The sequence below is a fragment of the Trachypithecus francoisi genome, unplaced genomic scaffold (genome assembly GCF_009764315.1).
Source record: "Trachypithecus francoisi isolate TF-2019V2 unplaced genomic scaffold, Tfra_2.0 Contig01531, whole genome shotgun sequence".
In the NCBI taxonomy this organism is placed as follows: domain Eukaryota; kingdom Metazoa; phylum Chordata; class Mammalia; order Primates; family Cercopithecidae; genus Trachypithecus; species Trachypithecus francoisi.
The window spans coordinates 279,593-293,310 of record NW_022681437.1 but is presented as its reverse complement, the minus strand read 5'-3'; the positions used below and the strand labels follow the sequence as shown (position 1 = coordinate 293,310).

The 13,718-nt window shown below is 33.6% G+C and overlaps 1 protein-coding gene across 1 annotated transcript in view; it reads left to right on the top strand.

Annotated features, from left to right (window-relative positions):
- Window positions 1-13,718, top strand: part of LOC117062667 (protocadherin-11 X-linked-like) — a gene marked incomplete at its 3' end in the record, with an annotated part of 529,838 nt that overhangs the window by 344,448 nt on the left and 171,672 nt on the right. Inside the window, 1 exon segment of the mRNA XM_033176447.1 lies at window positions 11,789-11,869. Coding sequence (XP_033032338.1) covers window positions 11,789-11,869 — 81 coding nt within the window.

The window sequence follows — 13,718 nt, the reverse complement described above, 5'->3', positions numbered from 1 at the left end:
TTATGGCTGCATAGTCTTCCATGGCATGTATGTACCATACCACATTTTCTTTATGCAGTCTATCACTGATGGACATTTGGGTTGATTCCATGTCTTTGCTATTGTGAACAGTGCTGCAATGAATATACATGTGCATGTATCTTTAACATAGGATGGTATATATTCTTTTGGGTATATACCCAGTAATGGGATTGCTGGATCAAATGGTATTTCTGGTTCTAAAATTTTGAGGAATTGCCACACTGTCTTCCACAATAGTTGAACTAATTTACACTCCTACCAACAGTGTAAAATCATTCCTTTTTCTGTGCAAACTCGCCAGCATCTATTTTTTCTTGATTTTTTAATAATCACCATTGTAACTGGCATGAAGTGGTATCTCACTGTGGTTTTGCTTTGCATTTCTCTAGTGATCAGTGATGTTGAGCTTTTCTGCCTATGTTTGCTGGCCACAAGAATGTCTTCTTTTGAGAAGTGTCTGTTCATGTCCTTTGCCCAATTCTTAATGGGGTTGTTTGTTTTCGTCTTGATTATTTCCTTAAGTTCCTTATAGACTCTGGATATCAGACCTTTGTCAGATAGATAGATTGCAAAAATGTTCTCCCATTCTGTAGGTTGTTTCTTCACTCTGATGATAGTTTCTTTTGCTTTGCAGAAGCTCTTTAGTTTAATTAGATCCCATTTGTCAATTTTTGCTTTTTTTGCAGTTGCTTTTGACGTTTTCATCGTGAAATCTTTGCCTGTCCTTATGTCCTGAATGGTATTGCCTAGATTTTCTTCTAGGGTTTTTTATAGTTTTGGGTTTTACGTATAAGTCTTTAATCCATCTTGTGTTAATTTTTATATTAGATGTAAGGAAGAGGGATCTAGTTTCAGTTTTCTGCATATGGCTAGCCAGTTCTCCCAGCACCATTTATTAAATAGGAATTCTTTCACCATTGCTTGCTTTTGTCAGGTTTGTCAAAGAGCAGATGGTTGTACGTGTGCAGTCTTATTTCTGGGTTCTCTATTCTGTTCCATTGGTTTATGTGTCTGTTTACTACGTGAAATAAACAGTTTAAGAAATAGTAGCTTAAAACTTTTTCTACAAATTTTATTTCTGTAGTCACTTCACTCCAGGCAGTGCTTTCATATAATCATAATGCATATTCTGGAGATTCTTACTTCAAAACAATTTCAACATTCTTATCTTTCTCATCAGTCTCAATATTCTTCCTATGCAGGTATATAATGGGAAAGTGTTTTGTTTCTTTTAAAACAAATTTCAATGAGTCTATGAAATAAATAAATAAATACATAAATATTTTTGGGTACATTGATGGGAAATAATAATATAGAATAATCACAACTTACTGATTAATGAAATTTCTCTCAGAAGTATAGATCATTCACTTTTTCATTTTTTGACTAGTCTTTAGAGATTACTTATTGTAAAATCTGACATGAAATAAACTGAAGAGCTTTTCATCCAGTTTTTCAAGTTTAGAGAATCTAGTATAAAGAGGACCTGATCGTTGTTGCTATTTCACTGATGATTTTGTTATCTTTGATTATAATGTAATAATATACAACTCTTTCCCAATGCCCTAATACAAAATAACCAGTGTTAATTTTCTACGTTTGTATAAGTTAATGCTAATTTTAAAATTCCATTTTCATACTTGCTTGTTATTCATTTTGTTTTGGTCAAGATAAATTTGCTCTAATTAAGCTAACATGGATTCTATTTTGTTGTTTTCATTGATACTGAAATATTGTCCCTTTTCCTAACTATGCTTCTAAATTCAATAGATAATTGCTCAAGGTTAAAATGCAGTTATATTTCTTATCGTCTTTTTAATCTAGATTTATTTCCAGTCATATTTCAGACAACTGACTTATTTCTTTTCCTAATTATATTTGTTTACTACCTTTACTTATTTCAATTTGTTCTCTGTTTGTTCCTTTGTTCTTCATTCAAGTTCCCAGATAATTGAAGTAGATCGTAAGACCAATTTAGGTCAAAATATTTTCTTGGCTTATCACCTGAGATTCCTAGAAGGATCTCTGAGAAATTAGAAATGTCATTATTATATAAGGGGTTTAATATAATCATAATGCATATTCTGCAGGTTCATACAAAAAGAAATTAAATTTACCAATGGCTTAGTCTAGCATACTTTTAATTATAGAATACATCTTAACTCCATTCAATATTGGGTTATTGACATCAACCTAGGAATTGCAGTTATTTAGGTTTGGCAGGCAATGCTAATGAATGTTTTAAAAATAATGAATTAGTGAAGTTCTTTTTGCGTTGAAAACTGAAAACTTATTTGAGTTAAGAGCTTAGTGTATCTCCATAGAATGCTTTTAATTCTGTACTCTTGAGTTTACACTTACAAAGCCAAGTTCTCGTGATAACATTTAGTGCCTCTATATGGCCATGCTCATGTTGCCAAATAATTAAGCACAAATAGCATCTTCAAAGAACTCAGAAGACATACAGGACAGCAACCTCCCAGAAGAGATTTCTCATGGACAAGAAATCTAGTGAGACTTTGTTTCTACCTAGAATCTTGATTGAAGTGAATACATACATTTTCTGAAATGTTAACGTTTCTTCATCAAATACTCAAGGTTAGGAAGAAGTGCCTTTTTATGGCTTATGATATGGATCTTGATATGAGTCATAATTTTTTTAATGAAGGAGAACCATCTGGCCCTTGCCCACACTTGAGCTTAATGTTCTAATATTAGGAAACAAAAAGGTTTATAATTCTTTAGTTTGTGAATTATAATTGACTTTTTAAAAAGAAAGTTAACTTATAATGGTAATCGCTGCTAACTCTCTGACAAACCTTTTACACATCACTGGAAAGCATAAAAGACAAAACTATATGTTCATGATTTCATTCTCTTTTTATTTATTTATTTATTTTTTAGTTTTTAAATTATTTATTTATTTATTTATTTATTTTTGAGATGGAACCTCGCTCTGTCACCAGGCTGGAGTGCAGTGGTGTGATCTCGGCTCACTGCAACCTCTGCCTCCCAGGTTCAAGCGATTCTCCTGCCTCAGCCTCCGAGTAACTGGGACTACAGGCGTGCGCCAACACGCCCATCTAATTCTTTTGTGTGTTTTTAGTAGAGAAGGGGTTTCACCATGTTGGCTAGGATGGTCTTGATCTCTTGACCTTATGATCCACCCACCTCGGCCTCCAAAGTGCTAGGAGTACAGGTATGAGCCACCATGCCTGGCCCCCAGGTTATACAAATATAATTCATTTATGGTTATGGGCAGACTTGTTTAATATTTAGGAATTATCAATCCAGCTTTCCGTGTGTAATTGAAGGGAATTTTTTTTATTTGACATAGTTATTAGAAAGACATAGTTATTTAGCAAGCAAATTACATATTGAAGGTAGTGAGAAAGACATTATTTTATGTGTTTGTGTTCTAGCAAATCTGAAAGATTAATCAATTTTAACCATAGTGTGGGGGATGGTAGTGGTGAATAATGTCAATATTATTGATATACATCAGTTCTTTTCATGATGGCATCCACTTTACATACAGTAAAGTATGTATAGCTTTTGTATTTTGGTGGAGACAAGAATGATGCCAATAACCTAAACTATCTTTACTATATCGTGCTTTTCTTTGTAGGGCCTAGCTAAATCTTTAGGGTTTAACTTCACCTATAGTATATTTGTCTCCATTAATAACAAGAACATTATAATTTTTGACTAATTACAACAAAATTTAGTAATTTGAGCATAAATTTAGCCAAACAATTCCTCTATATTTCTTCCACAATTTCAAAATAATACTTTTATATTTTAAATTATATATTGCCATAACAGAATAAATTACTGTATATTTTCCCATTAAAGAGATTTATGCGTGAAATATTTCTAAGTGAAAGACACACTTTTAAGTGTGTGATAAACCCATGAATTATTTTTACTCTCACACTTCTTAGAAAAATTTTAAAATAAATATTTATATAAAAGTCACTCTACAGTAAGCTGCTGAATAATCAATTGATTTCAGCCTTTTGAGCTTTTCAAATTCTTACTGGAAAAAAACTATTTTGATGGAATGATTTTCCCCTCCTTAATCTTGCTCTGACAATTTAAAATATTGGAAAATGCATAACTGCTATATCTGAATCATACATTTAGAAAAATGTTTAATGCATTCATAGCCACCTTTAAAAAATTGGACAACATTCAGAGACTAGCCTAGATACTACTAAATAGTATATTTTTAGGAACTCATGGTAACAGCAGTGACAGTAATTACTTTGAAAATAAGGACTAAATGAAGTTTATAGTATTGTGTTTTGTCTTTATTTGGGTACAGTTCTTAAGAAAATAATTGAGGATCATTAGTTTGAAATAACTGTGTCTACACTGAGGAGTAATATTGAGCCATTCTCAGAGAGATAAAAATAAGAAATATACAATGAATAAGCAAACATAAATTATTCTTTTAGGGATTTAAACATAATTTACCGATATTTGCTGATACGTTTTGATATTTAAAATATGAAAGTTCAAATTATCTAATGTTAAATAAGCTAATGGATTGAACTTGTCTACTCATAATTCGTAATTCTTCATGAATATTTGAAGCCCATAAATTCAATACAGCTTCATTTTTATGACACCTGTCTTAATTATCGTTCAGCAGGGATATTGAAATATGAAAATATATACAGAATTATAGTTCTGTGCTGTTTTTGTTCTTTCACATGCTAATAAGAGTATGCATTTTTAAAGTTTAGTAAACTTAAATTATAAAAAGTGAGAAAATGCCTTCTTGAAATAAAATTGATATTGATATTTCTCATCTGAGAAATAAATATTTACTTTATTTTTTTTTCAAGTAATGTCTGGAATAGCTAGAATCTCTCCCAGGTGCCCCAGGGCAGTCCATCTCATAGAGATATACCATCACTGGGTCTTGCTGTCTAGATCTGGAGGCTTGTCAGGATCAGAGCTCTGCACAGAAACGTTAAGAGATTTTGCGCTGTGAATATTTCAACCTGTCCAGATAATCTGTGTGAAAAGCATCGTTCTTTTGTGCTTCTCTGGATGACCTCTTATCCCTTTTTCACGTCATTATGTTTGCTGGGGGGAAATCCTGCTGTGCTACATCATAATAACATGTAATCTTCTTGCTCAGTTTAGCTGAGATTTAAGGAGACTCTGTTCATAGAAACTGTTCTTTAAAGCCTGATCTATAATTTTGCAGAATCACCCTAGCAGAAGAGCAAGAGGCTTTATAAGAGCGATACAACCATTAAAACTCTTAAACGAAGATTAGTTTCAAGTTTTACAATCCGGTACCAAACCATCTGGCAAATCTCATGTCAGGTTTTGTTAAAGCCCTGAGCTTTCTAAGTGTTAATTCATCCCCCTTCTATAACATTCCCCCTTCCCTAAACACACATAGGAACACACACTTGACTTGATGATTAAGATAAAAGATCTAATTAAATGCTCCACGCTTGTTGATTTTTCCACCTGGTGATTTGTTGCTCTTGACGACAATTTCTAGATAGCTGTTTGCTTTTGGCAGAACCCTTGGAATCCTTATGGATAAATGAATATATTTTTCCCAAATTATTCATCTCATTTTTTCCACATTTCTCTTGAGTCTAACTATATCCAGAAGGAGGATCCTCATTACCTTGTGCTGACAAACCACTTCAGAGGGACTCAGATTAGTCTGGAAAATATTGAACATGCCTATGAAATAACCCAATACTATTTTACTCAAGATCTCATCATTGTAGCTATGATGATGGCAGTTATCCTAGAAAAAAATTAAATCTGAAAATAAATTTAGTTTATATTAACCCAGCATTAAGTCAATTCTTTTTTTTTTTTTTTTTTTTTTTTTTTTGAGACGGAGTCTTGCTCTGTCACCCAGGCTGGAGTACAGTGGCGCAGTCTCAGCTCACTGCAAGCTCCGCCTCCCGGGTTCACGCCATTCTCCTGCCTCAACCTCCCGAGTAGCTGGGACTACAGGTGCCCACCACCTCGCCTGGCTAGTTTTTTTTTTTTTTTTGTATTTTTTAGTAGAGACAGGGTTTCAGCGTGTCAGCCAGGATGGTCTCAATCTCCTGACCTCGTGATCCACCTGCCTCAGCCTCCCAAAGTGCTGGGATTACAGGCGTGAGCCACTGCGCCCGGCCAACATTAAGTCATTTCTAAACATTCCGTCCATAGCTATCAAACTGTGCTTTGCATTTAGAAATCCATGTCTCTTGACACCAATATGTATACAAAACTCAAGACAAAACAAAAAACACACAAGGAATAAAGGAGAATTAATCACAGAATGTAAGGTGTTCCAGATTCACAATATCTTGTCTGTGCCATAAAACATAGCTTTACATGTCCCTTTAGTTCTGCTAAATGTGTGCCAATTTCCCCATGGAGAGGAAATATTATTAAATTATGTATTTTCTAGTCTTCCTTCATCTCTAAAAAACACAGTAAAAATTCAGTCTCTGAGTTTATATGGGAACGCTTACTCTGCATAACTTATAAGAAAGCTTATAGTTGTTATTTCTTCAAGCATGTAATCTATAGAGTCCTTCTAGGAAAGAGAATATCTCAGTACCTGAAAATTTTGACCAAACACTAAATATCAAGCTCCAAATCTAAACCTATTTAATCCAACCTTTCTCCTTGTCTCCACCTAAAAGACATTTCATTGATTTTTAAGCAAATACAGATACATTCTATAACTTTTAAGTAGCCAATTTATTTCATACTTTCAATTGTCAATTTGACTTAAAATCTATAGTTATCCTTACTATAAGCATTAACAAATATGATTCATACCAGTTCTCAAAATTTAAGTTTTTGAGAAATCTCGAGTTTTAAAAACCAACTTTTGGATTAGAAGTTTCAACTAAATTCACACAAAAACTTATATTTACCCAAGTAAGAAGAATTATCTCTAATCAAAAGAGGTTTCTTCCAACTAGAGATTATATAACAATTGGAATAAGTAAAGAATAGTTAATGTCTGCCTTACCTGTTCCCAGCACCCTCGCTCATCATATTATTGTAGCAGTGGTAAATTTTTATTTTTCAGATATATGAAAAAAATTTACAAAAAAACCTATAAGTAACTGGAATTTATTGTTTTAACAAATTTCAGGTGCTTCATAGTACCTTACTGATGAGAACTGAAGGTCATTTCTGAATGAGAATGGAAGATTGTAAGGCCAGCATTCTCCATCACTGGCAGGGCTGCTCGGGGCCTTTCTCTTGTATTGAAGTGATATCTTCACTTAGAAAAGAGACAAGGGGAGAGAGAGGTGGATAGAGAATGATAGAGAGAGAGAAAGAATGAATCACATGGTGAATGGCTTCTGCTTCATGTTGTTAGAGAAGATAAAACCATAATAGTGCAAACCAAGAGGATAATTATAAAATGCCAAGCACTTTATTATAGTAACTCAATATCATAGAAGTATGTTATGAGGCTCATGTTATTATACTCATTTCACAGATGATGAAGTGAGAATCATATTAAATAACTTGACAAACTTCATAAAACTAGTAGACTGTAGAGCCAGATGTAGATTGCAAAGGCTCTATCCTTTCCACTGTTGCATCATATTGTTGAGAAGATTTTAGTCTCTTTTAAATATCTATCTTTTCTTCCTTAAATATTGCATATAGAATACATCTCAACACCTCTAACAAATATAAGGCAGAAAGGCATGTCAGGAGAAAAGAAACATTAAAGAGAGTAGTAATTAACTGAGAGTTTCTCCTATTTCAGGAAACCTCTGGATTATACTCACAGCAATTAGAAAACATGTCCTGTAACATTATAAAAATTAAAAGTTGATATTGTGTCAAGGGTTTTAATGAAAATCATTCATCTACATATGTCCTGGGAAAAATAAGTATCAAGTTACACTTTATGTTTGTAAGTTTTGCCATAGTTTTGATTAATGTTATTTCCACAGTAAGGGTTATGCTTTCTTATAAGGAAATGAGAATGAAGAAAAGGTTTTATAAATGTAATCACTAGAAGCATCACCCACATACTTACATGTCTTTAGGCATATATCATCCTGCTAGATGTTGCATAGGACTCTCCAAAAAATATCTCATATGCATATTTGAGGAGACCTTTTTGGCCCTAATCTATCAGTATTTCAACCATATGGCAATAAGATAACAAAAATGTATCAGTTATACTCACTTGTAGTGTTTGGTAGCTAAAATAGAGTGATGACTATGACAATGTATAATATAACATATTTGTAAATCCTGAGATTTCCATGGTGGGTTTGATTACCCAGAAAATGATAGCATACTTACATTTCTAGTGAAAAACCTACTGCATTTGAGAAAGACATGTAATTGCTGAATGCACCAATGCATCTCTGGATTCTTTTTTTGCTAGATTTTGAAACAATAATGGTGAGACCATATTCAGAAATAGCATGATCTTATTGTAAGAATGATTTTCTTACCATTAGGTTTGAGTTACAGTACAATTTCTAATTGCCAGAAGAAAGGATGCTTTCCACATTTCTCCTGAAAACAATCACAAAACCAGGGGCCAGGTGAGATGGCTCACACTTGTAATCCCAGCACTTTCAGAGGCCGTGGCAAACAGATCATTTGAGCTCAGGAGTTTGAGATCAGCCTGGGCAACATGATGAAACACTGTCTCTACAAAAAAAAAAAAAAAATTAGCCAGACATGGTGACATACGCCTGTAGTCTCAGCTACTCAGGAGGCTGAGGTGGGAAGATCGCTTGATCCTGGGAGGTTGAAGCTGAAGTGAGCCAAGATTGTGCCACTGCATTTCAGCGCAAGTGACAGAGTGAGACTCAAAAAAAAGAAAAAATCACAAAACCACAGAACCAGTCTGAGTTTACCTCTCCCAGAAGATTTGCAATTAGTCAAGTTAAGGGAAGCAGTTGATGCATGAAGTTACTAAAGCTCAGATACTGTGCGACACTGTCGGGAAAACATTTAAGAACAGCAAGAAGAACCGGCCAGATTTAGAAAGTTCAATCAAATTATCTTGCTTCATAAGCCTATTTTTGCAAAGCAGATGTATTTTGGGAAATGAATTTTTTTCTTTTAGGTTACCTGCATCTTATTATTTTCATGAAAGACTGAGTCCTTTGGAAGCTGCAAATATAGTTTCCATTTATTGAAAAACTTTATTATTGTGTATATTTTGAGAAATAATTCTCACTTCTGTGAATTGGAATTTGCCTTAAAATTTTCTTACTTTTTGACAAAAAAAATGGAATCAATAGAATTTTGAGCATTTACTCTTAATCAGTGCTTCTTATGATCCAGCCTCTTCCTATCTCCTCCATAAATAAAATAATTCAAGAAAATTACCAGTAATTTTTAATCTATAGAATTTCTAGATTCTAAAAGGTGGGAAATAGTATAAACCTATCCGTTTTCTCTCACATACGTCTATTTCTTTACACAGCATCACCAGTGAAACAATGTATTTGTGCTTGAAGCGTTAATGCAATTTTAAACGAAGTCAACTTCCCTTCCAATGTCTAAGCCATTACCAAGTAATCTCTAACTTAGGAATAATAATAAGATCCAATATCTATCCTTCCTTCTCTTAGAAGTTATTATTTTTTATTATTAGCAATAATGCCAGTGACATTTCTCAAGACTCGTTAAGATCATTGCTAAAACACACATCTCACTTTTTGGCACTGAGCACTATCTTAATATGAACTGAATTAAAATGTTGCTTAAATCTACAAAGACTGTGATTCTTATAAAGCATTTTACTCTTTTCTTGAAAGTTTGACATCTAATTCCATAAAAGGAAAGATCGTTTGGTTCAGTATGTGGTACATGTAAGGAAAGAGAAATGCAGATCTGCATTTTATTTCTCAGGTGTCACTGATGAACCATAGTTCATTTTCTTAAAACAGTCAAGGATAAATGTAGTTAATCACTAAGTTTTCCTGCAAGTGTCATTTCTCTCACTCGCATTACAGTTAGGTCTCAGTAGTTCTGTATACTGAGGCTATTCTATTAGATGATTTCCTGGTTTTTAGTCTTATAACTATGGGATTTTGGAGGGGTGGGGAGTGATAGAATATTGGCAGGGGTGGGGAGATTATTTTAAGTCCTTATTTTTGTACAAAACAAAGCAAAATAATTTTTTTCTAATGTTTGAATACTGAAGCATGTTATACAGTAGACATGTTTAGTTGCCAAATTTAAATGTGCAAGATACATCCACATAGACTTATACTTTTAACTACGTAAAATAGCATCCCTGCTTAATTAAATGGACATATGAATACAGCATTATATATTAGACAGAGGGCAGCCTAGCAGATGTTGAACTGCTCACAGTTGACAGAGAATGTTTAAATTAGATGCTTAAAATGTGCATGTGAAATGCAACCCAAGTAAACTTGATTTTTTAAAAAAAAGTTAAATGTACCTTTTGGCCATTGCATGTCTTCTTTTATGAAATGTCTGTTCATATCTTTTGCCCATTTTTAAATCAATTTTTCTATTGAGTTGTTTGAGTTCCTTATATATTCTGGTTATTTATCCCAAAGTTGTCAACATCACTAATCTTCAGGGAAATGCAAATAAAAACCACAATGAAATAGCATCTCATTCAGGTAAAAGGGCTATTACAAAAAGACAAAAAAAAAAAAAAAAAAAACACAGATAATGGAGAGGATGTGGAGAAAAGGGAATGCTGAACATTGGTGATGGGAATGTAAATTAATACATCCACTATGGAAAACAGTAAGGATGTTCCTGGAAAAACTGAAAATAGATCTATCATATGATCCAGCAATCATACTGCTGGGTATATATAAAAAAAAATGAAAAAGAAAAGAAAATTGATCTATCCAAAAGATAACTGCACTTTTATGTTTATTGCAGCACTAATCACAATAGCCAAGATATAGGATAATTCTTCAATCACTTCCAACTTGGTATTGCTTCCTTACATAAGTAACAACTGAACATCTTTGGTAAAATCTGTTAATTCCTGAAAAGACGATGATAATTTGCACTGAGGATCTGCATCCTCAATGCACTTGGCACTTATCATATTTATTAAATCCCTTGGCATTTATCACATCTATTACATATCTTTGTATGGCAAATAGCAAATTTGTGTTGTGGTGGCACACACAAGATTGATTAATTTGCAACAAGAGCACATTCACAAATATAGCCCTTGAAGCCATTAGGTTGCAAAAGCATTGGACAGAAATTTTCTTCAGCTTAAATGTCAGCCATTTAAATATTTAATTTTTTATCTTTATTTTATTTTATTTTATTTTATTTTATTTTATTGAGACAAGGTCTTGCTCTGCTGACCAGGTTAGAGTGCAGTGGCAGAATCATAGCTCACTGCAGCCTCCAAAATGCTGGGCTCAAGTGATCCTCCCACCTTGACCTCCCAAAGCACTGGAGTTACTGGTATCATTTAAATTGTCCTCCACAATTTCATTCATATGTTTAATAGAACATGTAATAGAACTGCATGTAAACTCCATGAGAAAATAAATTTCTTTTCTTTTTTTTCTCTTTTTTAACTCTAGTACCTAGAGCTACGTGTGGCATATGGTTAACCCTCAATAACCATTTGTTACATAAATAAACTATGATTTCTAAAAAGAGGTAATTTACCCAGGCACTTTTAGCTACCTGTAGGCAATGTTAATATGAAATGTACTGTGTATTTTACTTTTAACAAACAGCTTAAAATACTTCTATTTTCTTCCCTCTAAAGCCAATGAAGGAGGTCATGCGATCTTGCACCCCCATGAAAGAGTCTACTACTGTGGAGGTCTGGATTCATCCCCAGCCACAGGTATGAAAAAAGCCCTATGATTTTTCCTCCCTCTTCCTTTTAAACGATTTATAAAGGTATGAGGAATACTCTTAAGTAGTGTACACAATGTGTGTTCCCTTACATTTCCTCAGGTGATTTTGTGCTGGACTCAAAATTTACTGTTGAAAATATGACAGTAAATATATTCTTTTTAGTGTGATTTGATAATAACAGTGAAATTAACTTGTTGGATCAGGTAAAAGTATTTCTCTAAAAGCATCTTCTAAATGTTTATTCTGCTCATGTTTAAGCGTAGTTTTGTAATCATGGATTGAAAAAAAGTAAAACTGCTGTTTTATAATATGACTTAAATTTAAGTTTTAGCATAATATAGCATAATTTGCTTTTTATGTTAATTAGGCAAACTTTAGTAAAATTTCATTGAAACAAGTTTGTATGGGTGATAATATTAGCAGCAGTAAATATAGTAGGTCTGCAGCAAACTCTTCCCTTGGAGGGAAGAATTCAACCAAGGAACATAAGGATGAGTGAGAGACCAATGCAAGTTTTAGAGCAAGAGTGACAGTATATTAAAAAGTTTCAGAGCAGGAATGAAAGGAAGCAAAGTGTACTTGGTAGAGGGCCAAGTGAGCAATTTGAGAAATCCAAGTACCCTGTTCGACCCTTGACTTGAGGTTTTTATACATTGGCATGGATCCAAGGTTTGTGTGTCTTCTTCCTTGATTTTTTGTTGGGATAGGCTATCCACCTGCAGTGGCCTGTCAGTACTTGGGAGGGGCCACATTTGCATTGTGTTTACTGAAGTTGTGCGCAAGCTCATTTGAGACATTTTTCCCTTACCAGTTGAGTATTCCTAGAGAAAGGTCATATACCAGTTAAACTCTGTCATTTTGCCTCTTAGTGTACATGTTTGAGCCCACTCACCCAACTCCTGAGATCTTATTGGGAAGCTGCTGATCACCAGCTTCAGGTGTTTTCTATTTTTTGGGAGTCTCCTTTCCTTGCCTGTGCTGCGACTGATTATTATTTTAGAGAGATAGTTTAATGACAGCCTGACCATCACCGGATGGTCACCTGATATTCTTAGGGGAGGAGCATCTTCTGCCCTGCTCATGTCTGTATCGCTACCTACTCTAACACAACCAGTCTGAATTTGTTTTTAAAAATCAAGTCATAAGGTGTATTTGTAAAGCAACCACTTTTACTTATTTTGGTCGGGACAGCTCAAAAATGTGACCAAAAGTTCAATTCTAATTTGTTTTCCTAGTATAGGTTTTAAGAGGACTTAAAAAAATGGGGTTAGAAGGCCAATGTCCAGACATCTATATGTTATTTGGTATTCTATGACTGGTTTTATACTGTTGTTAATAAAGTCCTAAATCTGACTCCTCTGGTATCAAATTAATATCCATAAATTGCCTTCTACCTAGTTATTTTCAAATGTCTTTTATTTTTTATAGGACAAAGAATTTCAAATAATGTAAATACATAAATATGAATCTAGACTATTAGATAAATAACCCAAATGGAATGGAAAGAGGATCATGTTAATTATTTATTAATTTATGTGTGCATCTGAAATTCATGGAAGTCATGTGTTCTGTAATTACAACATCCTACAATATTTCACAGAGTTAATTTATGCTCTTTGCAAAGAGTTTCAGAATTAATTTATGCACTGTGAGGAGATATGATTAATATTATAGAGGTAAATCTCAACCTAGGATTCTGTCCAAATTGTCACAAGTTTTAAGTTATTCCAGCCTGAATTAGTGAAGTTTCACCAAGTTTGAAACCATCGTAACCTCCCAATGGGTTCTCGTTTCCTGCTGCCTAGACAGAGCCATTTATCAAGACAGGAGAATTA